The sequence below is a fragment of the Podarcis cretensis genome (genome assembly GCF_951804945.1).
Source record: "Podarcis cretensis genome assembly, chromosome: 1".
NCBI classification, from domain to species: Eukaryota; Metazoa; Chordata; class Lepidosauria; order Squamata; family Lacertidae; genus Podarcis; species Podarcis cretensis.
Genome location: NC_137170.1, coordinates 29,840,153 through 29,856,037, shown reverse-complemented (window position 1 = coordinate 29,856,037; position 15,885 = coordinate 29,840,153). Strand labels below are relative to the sequence as shown.

Sequence of the window (15,885 nt, the reverse complement as noted above, 5' to 3'; positions counted from 1 at the left end):
TTCAGACAGAAAGGTGAGACAGGGCTCTGAAGAACTGGCTGGCTGGCTGTCTTTGTAGCAACTGCCCTCCACCCCAAATAAAAAAATACCCCAATCCTCCAAACTGAACTGAAATCTGGGCTGGGCGTTCGTGCGGTTAGCTGTTTGCAAGTGGCCATTTTATGATAGGGAACAAGGGGCAGTATGTTAACCCTTTCCTCATCTTGGAGAACAGTGATAACACACATTTTTTTTCCTCCCAAAGAATTTTGGGTTATTGCAAAGGGAACAGACCTGTTCTTAGCAGTGGTGGAAAGGGTTAAGTATTGCACCAGCAGATTTTTCCAAGCCAGAACTCTAGGTATACTGTTCGGTAGGTGTTGTATTTATGCAGTGACACATGGGTAATTCAAAAAAAGCAGTGTAAAGGTTGCCTTTCTTAAAAGAATCCTAGAAGGTTTTTTTAAAATATATACTTTTATATGTAATGGGGGGAAGACTGGCATTTTGAAAGAGAATATATGTTCCTAAGTGACATATCAGCTATTTTTAATTAGCAGTTATTGATTAGAATCACTAGATAATATTCGATGCACCCTTTTCCCAACTTGCCACATAGTGGTATATAGTATATATTTTTCTTTCTTTCTTTCTCTCTCTTTTTCTGTTCTGTTCTTTTTTTCTTTTCTTTTGCACATACACACACTCATATGCACAGAGACATACACACAGTTCTGGGTTAGATACATGGTTCTGATATTTCTGTAGAATATACTGTAGCTATGCAGCCATTCCTAAGTTTGTACAGAATGTATATAAATATAAAATGGCCACATCTCTTTGCGTGTGTCTGTCCCCGGAAGGGTGGACTGATTGTTTTTGGATGTCTGCAGCTGTTACCTTGAAGGATGCAATTTCATCTTTCATTTATTTTTCCCCATCTAGACTGTATCAGGATAAACTGTAACGCCAGTAAGTTTCCCCTCAAGTTTCATTTTGTTCTCTCTCTCTCTATAAATATATATTTAAAAGAAATTAACATTCTTTCCATTGCTATTTTAGAAACTGTTTCTTCTTTTCAGTTCGCTTTAAGAAAATGCTTTGGGATTTTGTAGATTTTGAAGCTTGGGGAGGATTTGAGATGGCTCTATATATGAATGTAATGTGTGTGAAAGATTTCTCCAGGGGCAAATGAAATGTTATATTTCCCAGCTTCACAGACGAGCATCCAGGGAATGGGAAGAACTGAAAATGTATTTCAGTAGCTTTCCGCTTTCATGGGAAAATATCCTTAGAGGCAGTTTTAATAACAGGTACTGTATGCACTTCTCCACTACAACAAATTTGTTTTATTGTGATAATAAATAAAGAAGTAGTTTGGGCCACAACCGTGACTGCATTGTCTGATATTTCATTGGTATCCATTCTTTGAGCGGGGTTGTACATTAGATTAAAGAACAAATTATGTTCTTGAATGGGGAAGAGTTTATAAATACTCAGATTGATCATCCTACCATCTTGATTTTCATGCCTCTCCTGAATAGTGAGCCTTCCCCAACCAGGTGCCCTCACAATGTTGCTAGACTATAGCTTCCATCAGCCCCAGCCAGCATGAGCAATGGTCAGAGATGATGGGAGTTGTAGTCCAACAACCTCAGGAGGGCATCCGGTTGGGCAAGCCTGAGCAAGAAGGTCCAGGGAACCTTTTCAGGCCTATTGCAGCATCTTGTTTATTTACAAAGGCACAGACAATTAGCAAGGAACCCCCTAGGCAAGCAATGCTGATGCTTAGAGCAACTCTCAGTTCCCCAAAGCAATAGCCCCAAACACCCAAAACCTAGTACTTTCTCTAGATTAATTAAAACTGGAAAAATCATGAAGTTTTCCAGACCTGCTATTTTGTTATGACAGATGCTTGATTTTTTGTTTGCAACAGAAACATGAATACTTAGCTAGGATGCATAGAGCAATGCTTCCTTGTTTCCCCTCACACATCTTCTTGACCGTGGATATGGGGATTCCTCCTGTTCCTGTGCCTCTTACGTGAAGTCAGAATAAGAGTAAGAAAGATATGCAGTGGGAACACCTTCATAGCTCTTGGTATCCCTAGTAGCTTCACCTTGACTCCCCCCCCCCAAGGAGAATTCTCAGTTGGTTGAAGTTGGCATTAAATGGTTTGCAGCCTATGCATCTAAGAAGGTCCATGTCCTCTCCCTTACTCCTTACACTGTGCTTGAAAGTGTGTCATGTGAGGAACTTTACTATGGCTGCCATCCCATCCTACTTTACCATTCACAGAAAATGCTTCAGTTAGATCCCCAGTTGCCATGATTCTGTTAGTGTGTAACAAGGACTGCTAAGAGTAGGAAACAAAGCTTTCTTCCCTCCCAAAGAAACCCCCACATCTCTGTCACTTAATAGGAAAAGGTCAAGGAGAGAAACAGGGAATCTATGGAGAGACTAGCAGAATTTTTTCTCCAACTGGAAAAATATTCATTGTTATCAAATGTTTTTTGTACAAGTTTCCTCCTGAGCACCAGCATTTGATTAAGTAATTTTGCTTTCATGAATGCTTAATTACATGGGCTTTTACATATTTATTGTTTTACTACATTTCCCCTTCAAATATTTTTACACACACACACACACACTTTATAAACAAGTTTGGACTGGGTTTTTATGAATAATAATAATAATAATTTTAAAATATCCACTCATATATTTTATAATAAGAATAAGAATAAGAATAAGAATGCTACCACTCATAGGATCTAGCTATTCAGAACCCTAAACATACTTGTTCCCAACTGGGATGGCCTAGTCCAACTGCTTCTTTCCATTATTCAACAGAAGCATAATTAAATGAAGGAGGACAAAGGCGTGGAAAGTACTGATAGTTTGAGAACTCTATGCTAGCTACAGAACCCCAGGGATTACCCCTGTGCATATATTCATTTTCTTTCTTTTCCTCTACCTTTAAAATAAAAATATAAAAATGTGAGGAGAAAATAGCCAAAGATGCAGGTTTTTAATTTATTTTTATTTTATTTTTTGCACTGAGGTGCACATTTTGGAGTAATATTGGAAAGCTTTGTTGGTTACACATAGCTGGGAACATAGATCATTATGATTTTGATCAGGGAGGGAATAATCTGTCTATTTCAGTTCTCTCGGTTTCTCATTTTCCCAATACATGAAAATTCACCAGCATTTTAGTGTGAATTTTTCCTAATAAACACAGTTCATATGCAATTGTGACAAATGCATTCATTTTTGCAAGCATTTGCCCATTGATTTAATTTCACCAATATGTTCATTTTTATGCACTTCTTTCCCCAGCAGATGCATTTTTGTGCCATTATTTGGTTGGCAAACTGCATAGCAAAATTCAAACAAGTGTGAATTTCAAAGGATGACTGTATTTTGGTTTGCAATCCCCCCCCCCAAGAAAGGACAGATTTGATAGATTGGGCTTCAAATAAAACCTGAATCAAATTATATCTTTGACAATTTTCCCCCTACTTTTCTACATGGTGGGGGGAGGAACAAAGTTAGGTTTAGACTGTCAATAATTGGTTTCTACTGAAGGACATTATGGGACTTTCTGGCAAAGAACCTTGGGGAAATGGCTACTTAAAATATCAGATCATGCAGTCACTTCTATTAACTAAACAAGGAGCACTTGGTCTGTGTTATTAAGAGCAAACAGAGTCATACTCAAAGGATAGCACTCATGAGGAAGTTGAATATTCTCCAACTGTGTCTACCAAGTGTGCTGGCTGTGAGAGCTCCATTGCATGTCCAACAGGTAAGGCTCTAGCTATCGTTTTTCTTATTCTGTTAACGTGTTGAAGGAATGCAGAAAACACATGCACAGTGTTTCATCTTGTTGATTGGTGGTTTGTTCATGTTCCCGGAAATTGCCATTCTTACTTTCTCCTCCACCATGTGTTTCACTATCCTTCATCCTCCTCCCCTTTCACTGTGAAGTAGTAAGCATGAACTAGAAGGGGGCAGTTTTATACTGAGGAGGGGAGGAAATCAAATTTTAAATTATTAAGGCAATCAAAGAGAGTGTCACAAACATGCAAAAACACACACACCCAGAGTTGTAGAAAACTGGTAACAAAACACGTACTTGAATACTGTACTGCCATGGTATAAAACCTCAGGTTGTTTCTGTAGTAGGAGAATTTTAAAGGAATAAAGCGAACATTATTAGCTTTATTTGTTGCAGGGCAATGGTTAGCAAAAGGAGACTAATGGTGCAGTCCTGTGCTTGGCTAATCACTCAGCTCAGTAATTGCTGTTTAAGTTCACTGGGACTTACTCCCAAGATAAGTGTGTATTGGATTGCAGTATATGGTTGCAATCCTATACAACAGCCGTTGCCAGCTGGGTTCTCTCCAGATTTTTTGGAATACAGCTCCAGCCCACACTGATGAAAGTTGTGGTCAAAAACACCGGAAGTGCACTTAGTTGACGAAGGCAGCTGTACCCCCTTACCTGGAAGGAAGTTTAATTAAACTCAATAATATTTGCTTTTGAGTAGACATGCATTGGATTGCACTATGAACTTCTCCAAAAGCGCTTCTATTTATTATGCTATGTTTGGATGTGTGTATTGATAATAATCTACAAATAGGTTTTTTGATAAAAAGGAAATGACTTATTTATATATTAAGCTTATTTAAGTACGCCATGGGTGGTAGTTTGATTTTTACTCCTTTTCATACACCGTGGATTCAGTAAACATGTGCCTTCATGTAAGAGTGTGTAGTAAGAAGAAGGAAGAGGGAATGGCAACCCAGGGCCAATTTGGAATTGTGAAATGGTTAAGGGTGTCTGCACATGCGCATTTAGTGCTCGGTTTTTGCACAGCCTCACCAGTTTTTCCATGGGGAAAATAAACAAGAAGAAAGCCCATCAGGATTTGCTTACAGATACTTGCATATAATTAAATAAGGACCTTAATATCATATATATATTTAAGATCAGTTGTGAGGGAATGTAGTTTCGACATTCAATGCAATGCCCCCTGCCATGTTCATATTATGGAAGGTCAGAAAAGGCCTAATAAAAACTGTCGAGTTGTTCTTCCTGCCCCAGCCATGAGTACTTCACTGTTGTTGGCTGTGATGTTAAACTGTCTGTAGTTCATTAAGGTGCAGTAGCTCTTCTTCTTCCTATGGGTTTTGTTGCACCTGAGCCTTATTGTGGATAAGGGTCAAATCACTTTCTGCATTTTTAATTATCACTAGCATTCACAGGGGTAAATTACCATGCCTTTTCTCTCATGAATACAAATGAAAGTACCATCAGGAAGCATGAAACAAAATGAGGATTTTATCATGCTAATTAACTGGTACCACAAGAGGCACTTACTATAAGCATAGGCCTGCCTTTAATTGCCTATTAAGAACCTGTTAGCATGCTGACATCTTTCTGTATTAGCAGAGCCTCCCTCTATGAAAGGAAGTACTTTCTAAATTATTTGTCATGTGAAGTAGACATGGAACACAAATCTCCTGTGGTCTCTCCAATTGGTTCTTCCCAATGCATTTATGACAGATAGTGTGGCATTTCTCTCTCCAGCCCAACCTTTCTCCAGCTTTATGTAGAAATACGATTGATCAATGAGTTTAAAGAAATCGATATCGATATTCCTATTACAAAATGATAACCTTCTTTTTCATGTCAAAGGCTCACTTCTGAGTAGCATACAATTCATGACACATCGTTGATGCTTGAGTTCGATTTTGACAGCACTCTGGGCATCATTCCCAGACGCGAAACAAGAGGGGTAGACCACAAACCCTATTCTCTGTAAACTATACAGTAAATTACACTAAGCTCTCTTTAGAAGCCTATTTGATTTATGTAAATATAGAGGATCTTGACTGCCAACATAATGCAACTAACTCTGGGATAGCCAAGGTTTCTTTAATAAAGGACCACGTCTTTGGCTGATTCTTGAAAAGTAAAACCTGAATATATAACCAACTCAGATGCACTATTATTCTATTTATCACACCTGAATTACCTACAAGTCAGTTATTAGTGATGGACAAAATCTCAGTGACATCATGCAGAATTTGGCTTTGCAAACCGAGCCACCCCCAAATCAAAATAGTGGGGGCAGGGGAAGTTTTATGGGAGGCATTTCAGGCACCACGGGGAATTGGTAAAGAGGGCTTTCTGCAGGTGAGAGATGCCTTAATTTTATTTGGTCTTGACATGCTTAAGAGCATTATTTCCTGCAAACATTCATGAGTGTCCATGTTTCAAGTAAACGGGGTAGGAATATTAGCTAAGAAGCATTGTGAGCAGCTATTAATTTCTCATGCCCGTTGCTTCTCCAGGTGGCTGCTGTTGCTTAGGTGACATTTTCCCATTGGTTCCAATTGACCTGTTTTAGGAATCAGAGAGGCCTGGGGCCTGGAAGTTTGTTTCTTCACCCCTCCTTCCTTCGCACCACACCATGTATCAATGCCATTGCTTCCCTCAGTAATTTCTGAAGGCCTTTTAGCAGGACACACCAGGAAGGGTGACAGGGTTTAGATGGTTCTGCTGACATACTTGACTCGTGGAGTGGTTTTGGAATAAGCTTGCAATTCTAACTCCACTGACCTGGGAGTTCAGCAGGACTGAATTCAGCAGGACTTAGAGTAGGCAGGCTAAGCAGCTACTAATTCCAGGCCACCAACACATACCTTCTTTGGAGAAACAGATGGCCCAAAGCACAGAGAAGATACAGAATTGGTAGCTTCACTCTCAGAGTGTTGTAAGACAAGGTGGGTTTGTTTTGCTACCTGTCAGTGACAGCATGGGAAATAGAATGTCTACAAAACAAGGCAGGAGCAGTGCAAAGCTTTCTCTGGTATGCTATCAGGCCCATTTGGGAAGATCAACTCAAGTTGCCACCTTTCTACTGTATTCCAGGCTGCATGCAGTCTAGACCCCCTTAGCAACTTTTCAGAGTGAGCCTCTTGAGTTGTTTGTCTTCAACCACACTAAATGTAGACGCAGAGGCAGAACCAGTTGCTGGTGACCAAAAAATGTCAATCGGAAGCAACTGATGTCAGTATTTATTGGAAATGGCCATCCAGTTCCTTGATTTTCCCCAGCAAAGCTAGAGAGGAGTCAGTAGGATGAGAGGATAAATTGCAGTTTCTGTAAGAGTAGTTGATTCCACTCTTAAATGTTTTCCTCTGCTAATTAGTGATTCACTGGCCATCAACTACTATTTGCATTTCTAAGTTGTATTTAATTAGTTGTAAAGGTAAAGGTACCCCTGCCCGTACGGGCCAGTCTTGACAGACTCTGGGGTTGTGTGCCCATCTCACTTAAGAGGCCGGGGGCCAGCGCTGTCCGGAGACACTTCCGGGTCACGTGGCCAGCGTGACATCGCTGCTCTGGCGAGCCAGAGCCACACACGGAAACGCCGTTTACCTTCCCGCTGGTAAGCGGTCCCTATTTATCTACTTGCACCCGGAGGTGCTTTCGAACTGCTAGGTTGGCAGGCGCTGGGACCGAGCAGCGGGAGCGCACCCCGCCGCAGGGATTCGAACCGCCGACCTTTCGATCAGCAAGCCCTAGGCGCTGAGGCTTTAACCCACAGCGCCACCAGTTAAATAATGGCAAATAGACATTTTTTGGAATGTTTTTCTACATAGCAAACTTAAAAATTCACACCCATAACCAATATTTATTTCAGATAAGCTACCTGGGGTAATTTCTTCAAACCTCTCTCTTATGTTAGACTGAGGTTAACTTTAGTTGATGCAGTCTCTGTGAGGGACCGATAGTATATTGCAAAATGATTTACAGGTTGTGCTTTTGGAGCATGGCCCACTCAAGGCATCTTGCATTATAAAACAAAAAACAAAAAACAAAAACAAAAAACCTAATGCAATTCAGAACTAACAATAGGAGCAGTAGAAAAAATTATTATTTTTTGAAAATGTATAAACAAACAGCAATAGCAATTTCAGCACAATACAAAAACGATTAATTCTAAAACAGCACCCCAAAATAATATATTTCAATTAGGAAAAGTTGGCTGCAGCATTGAAGCCACCCATACTGCTGTGCAGAGAGAAGTTCCATAAACTGCAGAACAACAAGAGCTGCAGCAGTAGTTTGAACACTAACTAGAGTGCTTTTGTCAGCACAGTGACAGACCCTTCTAATTTGAGACTAATTGCCCCAGTGGGAATATCACTTAGTTTCCAGAGTCATTTTTGGAGTGTGGAGATGCCCTCTTTGGGGTACCAGCGAGACTTCAACTTCTTCTGTTCCTAATAAAGCCAGAGTCAGTAGCTTTGGGTACAAATCAGAATCCCAATTCAGAAAAACAGAAATGTTGCACTGACTTCCCATTGACTACCATGAGGAAATAAGCCTATAGCTATAACCACCTCACCACATTTCTTAAAGTAGTGAATGAAATTTGCAGGCATAAGAGGAAATCTTTAGTACATAAAGCCTGTCAAATCCCAGACAAATATGTGTAGCCCCCTCCCTTTGCCGGGCACTTTGAATTGGGGTGTGTGTGTGTTCCTTAAAAAAAAAAAGAAGGAACCATCTGTACCTCCCCCCCCTGCATAATTTATTTGGTAGAATTGTAGGAAATTTGTGTGCATGCCATTCCCCTTCTGAGATGGTGAATACTGCCAAATGTCAACCACAGTAATCTTGAAAGAAAACCATTTATAGTTTGGTGGATTTTTAATGATTAATTTATCCTTGCTATTGTTTCACTGAATATTTTTTTAAAATGAAAATAGCATACATTGGGGAGGTGCCCCTAGGCAAGAAACCTGCCAAGTTCTAGAAGAACAGCTACAATGGCGGGAAGCCTCATCCACCAAAATTGTGTTCCAGTTTCTCTTTATGGAAATTTTCCTCCCAACTGAGCAAACCCGTGGTTGGAAGAAAGGGCGCCACCATAGCCCTAAAACTAGCATCCTTTCTTTCTGTTCTGCCAGGTTACCAGCTGTCAAGATAGACAAAATGAATTCCTTCTTCATGCAGTGCAATGGCTTCCAGTCACGATGCCTAGATACTACTTCCAGTAACTTTGGCAGAGATGAACAGGAGACTTATTGCACTCATATTCTGTTTGTGGGCTTCCCCGCAGCATCTGTGTGGCTACTGTGAGAGCAGAATGCTGGACTAGATGGGATTTTGTTAAGAATCCAACAGGATTCACCTGTTTAAAAGCCAAAAACATATTGGTTCTCATAAAAGATGAACTAGAAAGACATAATGGGTGGATTCCAGTGTAGTGTTAAGTATCTAATTTTGTCAGTGTGAGGATTCCTCTTTGTACAACTGAGTAGTCTCTGCCTCCCCCACCCCTTGTTCACCCTCTACATTTGTTTTAGGGGTTTTCCCAACCCCCAGGAACAGATTTGGACAGGGTGCAGGGTGAGCATGGAAGACGAGGAAAGTCCCACTGCTCAAGGAAAAATCCTTTTGCTGATGGGATGTGGTAGTTGAATGCTGCCCAAAGGTTTTAACATTAGGTTATATATTGTTTAGGGACACGGGTGTGGCTGTGGTCTAAACCACAGAGCCTAGGGCTTGCTGATCAGAAGGTTGGCGGTTCGAATCCCCGCAACGGGATGAGCTCCCATTGTTCGGTCCCTGCTTCTGCCAACCTAGCAGTTCAAAAGCACGTCAAAGTGCAAGTAGATAAATAGATACCGCTCTGGCGGGAAGGTAAACAGCATTTCCATCGCTGCTCTGGTTCGCCAGAAGCGGCTTAGTCATGATGGCCACATGACCCGGAAGCTGTACGCCGGCTCTCTCGGCCAGTAAAGCGAAATGAGCTCTGCGACCCCAGAGTTGTCAACAACTGGACCTAAAATTAGGGGTCCCTTTACCTTTACTATATATTGTTTACAATATACTTCAGAATTGAGGTTTGATTTTTTGGGATTCTGGGGAGGCAGCTGAACCTTGATGAATGATAATTTTAGGAACTTATTACTTCTAGTAATAATTCCTCCCCACTGAAATATGAGAGGCCTCATCAGTTTTGGCATTGCACCAAAGAAGGGAGACGTTCCCTGAACGTTCTATTTTTATTGTCTGTAAATTAATTAAATTTCCCAGTACTTGGTTACAGATATGACATCCAAAATTGTAAACTCTCACACTTGAGAAAGAATGCATAATGTGAGGTAAAATAAAGCAATCATAGGTTATGTTGTTATCAAACCAGTGACCAAAAGTACTTAGGAATTAAATCTGACCGCAAGGGCCTTTGTGAAATCAGATGAAGTAATTTAAATAATTTAAACAATGAAGGGGTACCAGGAAATGGAGAAAGCTTTTTGCATTTTGACTCTGCTAGCCTGCCTATTGTGCTCAATTTAGCCACCATAGTTAATTCCCAGATTGTAGTGCTGAGCAACTTCCATAAGAAAATGAGTAGATATTTCCAGAAAGTGTTTTTCATTGTGTCAGGAAATATTGACAATAAAGCTTGTACAGGATCTATAGGAATAAGTTGTTGCTGTATAGCAGAGACTTTCCGAAATATTATTACCCAGAACACTTGGCCAACTGGGCATTCCCACCACATGTGGAAATAATATCTCTCCAACCTTTGCAACCCCCTTCAGCAATTGACAGCTAAAAACTGTTGATACTGTATAACTTAGCTGGTGTAAAATACAATTGTTAGGTGTAAAATACAATTTCAACATAGCTTCCCAAAGTATGAGACTTATTCCGTATAGCGTTCCACACATTCTCTGTTATTGGGATTTTTAAGTCCTGCTCCCAAACCTCTCTAAGGCTTATCGGTGTGCCTGTGGATGAGCAGTAAATAGTTTACACAGCATGGAGATTACACTTTTTAAGATACCCAAAGATTTAACACATAAAAGCTTGAATGTGGTTAAGAACATCACATTTCCTGTTTTATGAATGTGTGTTTTACAGATAATATTTGAATTTGGAAAAACTGAAACCATTTAAGTTCCAGTGAGTCCAATTTGTCATAAAGGTCAACCGGTTCCAGGGGGCAGCCATGATCAAAATGTTCCAAAGTCAATAAACTCCTTTAGATTCCCAGTATGTATTCTGTTGGAATTTAGCCCCAATGCAGAATAATAGATGCAGAATAATAGTATCAGTGGAGATCCTTTAGGTGCTAAGACGTCCATCCATATCTTCCAAATCTTTAACAAGGTAGCAAAGAGCAAGTTAGCAATGAGGCTCAAATTACTTTGGGTTGTTTCAGAAAGGGTAATGTTCTGAAATAGTGTGCACTGCCTGAGAGGTCCAACTAAACCCAATCTACTCCTGATTTTATTGCTTTTATTGTTTTTAAAAATGTTTCTATTGTTACACTTTTCAATTATTTATTGTAATGTATATTTTAATTAAGGGTGTTTTAATACCCCAATGGAACTGTTATCGTGCATTTTAATTATGTGTTGGATGTATAGTTGCAAAACGCTTAGAAACCATTTTGGCATGTAAGTGGTGTCTAAAGTGGTGTCTAAATTAAATAATAGTAGAGGTAGCATTTTACCAACCATTTTAAACAATAACCTAGAAACTTCTTAAAGCAGCCTTTAGCTCAGATGGGTCATGCTGATATTAACATGGGTGTTTCCTACATTGGCTGGCAGTGGCCTGCAACGGTTTCAGACAGGAGTCCTTTCTATCTCTCTCTGGAGGTCTTTGATTGAACTGGGGCCTTCTGCTTCCAACCCAGGTGCTCTACCAGTGAGCCATCCCCCGAAGGCCAAACTGGGGACAAAGCAAGGATAGTAATTAATAAGAGAAGGGTACCAAAAAAACAGGGACTCTTCCTGATAAAGAAGGGCTACAGGAGTGCATGTGTTCTAGCCCTCCTTTGTCACTACAGAAATGATATGCTCACTATGGCTACAGAAAGCTGGCCACCATTGCTTGGTGAAGCTTTTAATCATGTCCCCTTCTCTGTTGTCTTCAGCATCCCATCCCCAATATATATGCAACATAGGGACACTCCACCCGTGACACCTTGTGAGGTTCACAAAAATCCTGGAGTCCATGTTGAGGTGAAAGAACAGGTCCGAGAGTGAAGCATCTCTGCACAGTGCCAGCTAGTGGCTTTGTCTTGTTCTTCTACCACCACATCCATCATAGCAAAGTCTTTCTGTATTCTCATGGGTAGATATATGTATCTGTTGTCCCATAGTGAGGTCTTACAGCATGAGTAAAATGGGACAAGGCTGAGTGAATGCATCTGTTCTGCATAGTGGTGAACCAGTCTTTCTCAAAAGAGATTCTTTTCCCCCCTGAGAAAATTTCTGTTTTCCCGCCTTCTTTTTTCTGCCTAGGAAAAGAAGGGCATGTATTCTCCTCCTGAAATGTCACTAGACATTCTGAATGATATAAAATAGTGGCTAAACTGCCAACGTAATTACTGCTGCTAAGGAACACATCTTAGGGAAAAGGTAAAGAAGCTGTGCTGTTGTCACTGCTACTGGTGAGCCCCAAGCTTGAAAAACTGAGGGGGAATTTCTCCTCCTGAAGAAATTTGGTGAAATGCCCTCACCACACTTTCTCTGATCACTAGTAGGGTAGAAAATTTGCACCCAGCTCTAGTATAAATGCATACACTTATTAAGCTCCAACAATCCCACTCCCCATTCTGTTCCTTGGCTGGAAAATGTATATGCCAATTACAGAGACCGTCTGCATAATATGTTGGCAGAGTCTCGTTAGGTTGCTGAACTCTGTGAGTGACATTTCTTATTTCCGGCAATTCACTTATCATTTCACCAACGCCTTTCCAAGCAGCTCTTTTAATCCAGTCACTAAAAACTTGATTTCAAAGGTGACTCTTGCTCATACTTGCAAGTTATACTTTCTAACGGGGCAGGAAGTTGACAAAATGTTTGTACAGTGTTCAGAAGCTCCCAATCTCCTTAGGTGTCTGGACCTCACCAATATTTTATCACATTTTCTACCTTCAAAGAATTTATTTGTTGAAAACACATCCCATCTTTCATCTTAAATTTAGAGATGCTGAAATTGGTTTCATTTTTAAAAAATATATATTCTTTTTTTGAAAATAATTTTACTTGTTTTTATCAATACAAATTTACAATCAGTTTGCGTATCATTTTGTGATATTTGCTGAATCTCATGACTCCCCCACAATCCCCTACATGGGTCCTTATGACAATAATTAAATACATATCAGTACGTTCTCCACCATTTACATTTTTTCAGATTATCCATAATCTTTGGATTTGCTTACAATGGTCTCCTGGGTAAATTATAAATTTTCCCCATTCCTTTTTAAAAGCCCTTGTCTTCTTGGTTCCTGAGTCTCCCAGTTAGTTTTGCCATTTCGGCATAGTCCAGCAGTTTGGTTTGCCATTCTTCCCTCGTTGGAATTATTGCTTCTTTCCATTTTTGGAATCAGAAATTAATAATTCATGACCTTCACCTTTCTTAAAAAATTGAAGCAGACAAAGGACTGCTTTATGAACAGAATGAACAGATATAGATGTGTATACATATACATATTAATTAGCCTCTTTAGTAGAGGACACAATTGCTATAGATCCCAAGGAACTGATCAGACCACTACTGAAAAAGCACTTGTTAGATTCCCCTCCTTGTCCCACCCCCATTCCTCCCTGCCCTGCCCCGTTATGCCCCCATTCTGTCCTCTTCTGGGTCCAAAAGGACCTGCACATCAGCGACCATGCGTCAATTGGACATGCCTAAAATGGTTGCCTCCTGTACATTTTTTATTTAGAGCATCTTGTACCCCACTCTTCTGTCACGGGCTTACAATCGGAAGCGGGGGGATGATGCACAAGAGAAAAGGAACAGGGAGGGAAGAGGTCATTCCTATAAGGACCAGCTTCAATGAGTCCTGCTTCCTGTCTCCCCATCAAGGCAGTCTGCTGGAGTGACTGCCCCCAGACGACAGTGGAGGAAGAGGGGACCTGGTGGGGCTGGCCTGTCACAGCAGAGCTGGTGGACTCTGTTTCCCAGCTCTCCTATGGCTGGAATGGCTGACCCTAGTTGACAACAACGTTTCCTGCTGCTTTGCTAGTCGCCCTGGGAATACAATTTTATGCTGAAGGCGTGGAATATAAATCATGTGAAGAAACAATGAAAAAAGCTGTGCTTGTGCAGCTTAGGTTCATGCATTCATTTTTTGATAAAGGGGATCTAGCCAGTGTCCCACATGCCTTAATTGCAATGGGGGTGGATTACAATGGCATACTTTAAGTAGAGCTGCCTTTTAAGAGTTTTCGAAAGCTGCTGCTGCATCTAGCATTTTGACCAGGGGCCAGTTGTTCAGATCATGCAGCTTCATGAGCTCCATTTTACTCACGAATTCACCCAGTGCGTGAGCAAGGCCATGCTGCACCAAGAAGCTATTTTCTGGGGCTACTCATGCTAATTAGCCTTTCCCTAACATTTGCACGTGCAGCATGGATATTTGCAGAGAGGCAGCCTCTGCGGGTTCAGCAGTAGATGCAAAGGAGCCTCAACTGTGCAAGGTTTGAAAGGTATGTGGAATGTGGAAAATGCTGGTTCCCTGAAGACAACCCCCCCCCCCTGCAAGCATTTATGCATGGATGCTTAGCACAGCACAGCTGCCTGCTCACTCACTGCTTGAACTCTCTTGTAATATGCCTGAATAAGGCTACTGTTACATCTGTTTCACTAGCTCTTCTCTTGATCTGTTTAAAAGCCTGATTCAAAATGCTGGTCAGTTACTTGGAAAGCCCTAAAGAGAAGGGAAGCATAAGCCATTCTTTAAGTTTCATCCAATCTGGGAACACGGAAACCACATTGATGCATCTCTGATGCATATCGTAGGTGAGATATCTCTGTAGCCTGCACAGTCATATGCCTTTCAGTCCATTTTACTGATTAGTTCATAGGGGGAGAGCGGAGGGGGGAAGAGTTTTAATCTGCAATGAATGTTTTACTGAACTATAGTAATTATATTAATCACACTACCTGCATCATGCTTCTGTGACTTCTATTGACCCACACAGCCTACAGACTTCTAAAAGATTCTGTACACAGCTTTTTCTTGCTGATATAGATGTAGTTTTCACATTGCATTTGCATTCAAGGGGCAGCTTGGAAGGTTTTGCTTCTGCCTTTGAATGTATTTTGAGAAACAGCCTTGTACTGAATGAAAGAGCTCTTTGAATCCTTATTTAAAGAGACAGGTGTTCTTGAAATTTCAGCAAAAGGAATTGCTTGCTTCCTGTTGTCTCTTTTTGTAAACATCTATTTTATACAGTAGAATTTGCCCAAGATGTATATCAATACAGTATCTTAGACGGTTCATTGTCAGTCACATCTGTTCAAGTGTTTTACCATAAAAGCTAAATATTAGTTTGTACGGCACTATGTAGTTTTCAAAATAACACATAAATAAATAATGTAGTCTGTTCAGTCATAAATCCAGCAGTAAAACAAAACAAATGCAAGGAATGTTCTCTTTATGAAGCATTTTTTAAAAATAAATGAATAATTAAATGAATAATTAAATGAATAATCAAGATGTGGGAGAAGAAAGATAGCTTTTGCAGTCATCAAGCAGAGCACAGTCCTAACCACAGCTATGCAGGAGTAAGCTCTATTGAATTCAAGAGGGGCTTACTCCCAGGTAAATGGGGTTAGGGTCACAGCCTAAATTGTGCTTTGCCATACAACAATGTGGACAGAGGGCTATTATTTGAGGAGCAGAAATCCAAAGCTAGTTATGTGGTTCTCTGCTGGTTGCTTCATACTTGTAAGGCTGCAATCCTAAACACACTTACTACAGAGTAAGCCCCAATAAGGGCAGTTAGATTTTCGCTGAAGCATGGTTAGCACTGCACTGTTAAAAAGTAACTGTGTTTCTACCTG

At 40.5% G+C, this 15,885-nt stretch overlaps 1 protein-coding gene across 8 annotated transcripts in view; it reads left to right on the top strand.

Annotated features, from left to right (window-relative positions):
* The window catches only part of NRXN3 (neurexin 3), a 1,235,498-nt gene that overhangs the window by 413,352 nt on the left and 806,261 nt on the right, over positions 1-15,885 (top strand). For all 8 annotated transcript variants that reach the window (XM_079988538.1, XM_079988533.1, XM_079988539.1 and 5 more), the window contains one exon: positions 925-951. In XM_079988538.1, coding sequence (XP_079844664.1) covers positions 925-951 — 27 coding nt within the window. The remainder of the gene's footprint in view (positions 1-924; positions 952-15,885) is intronic.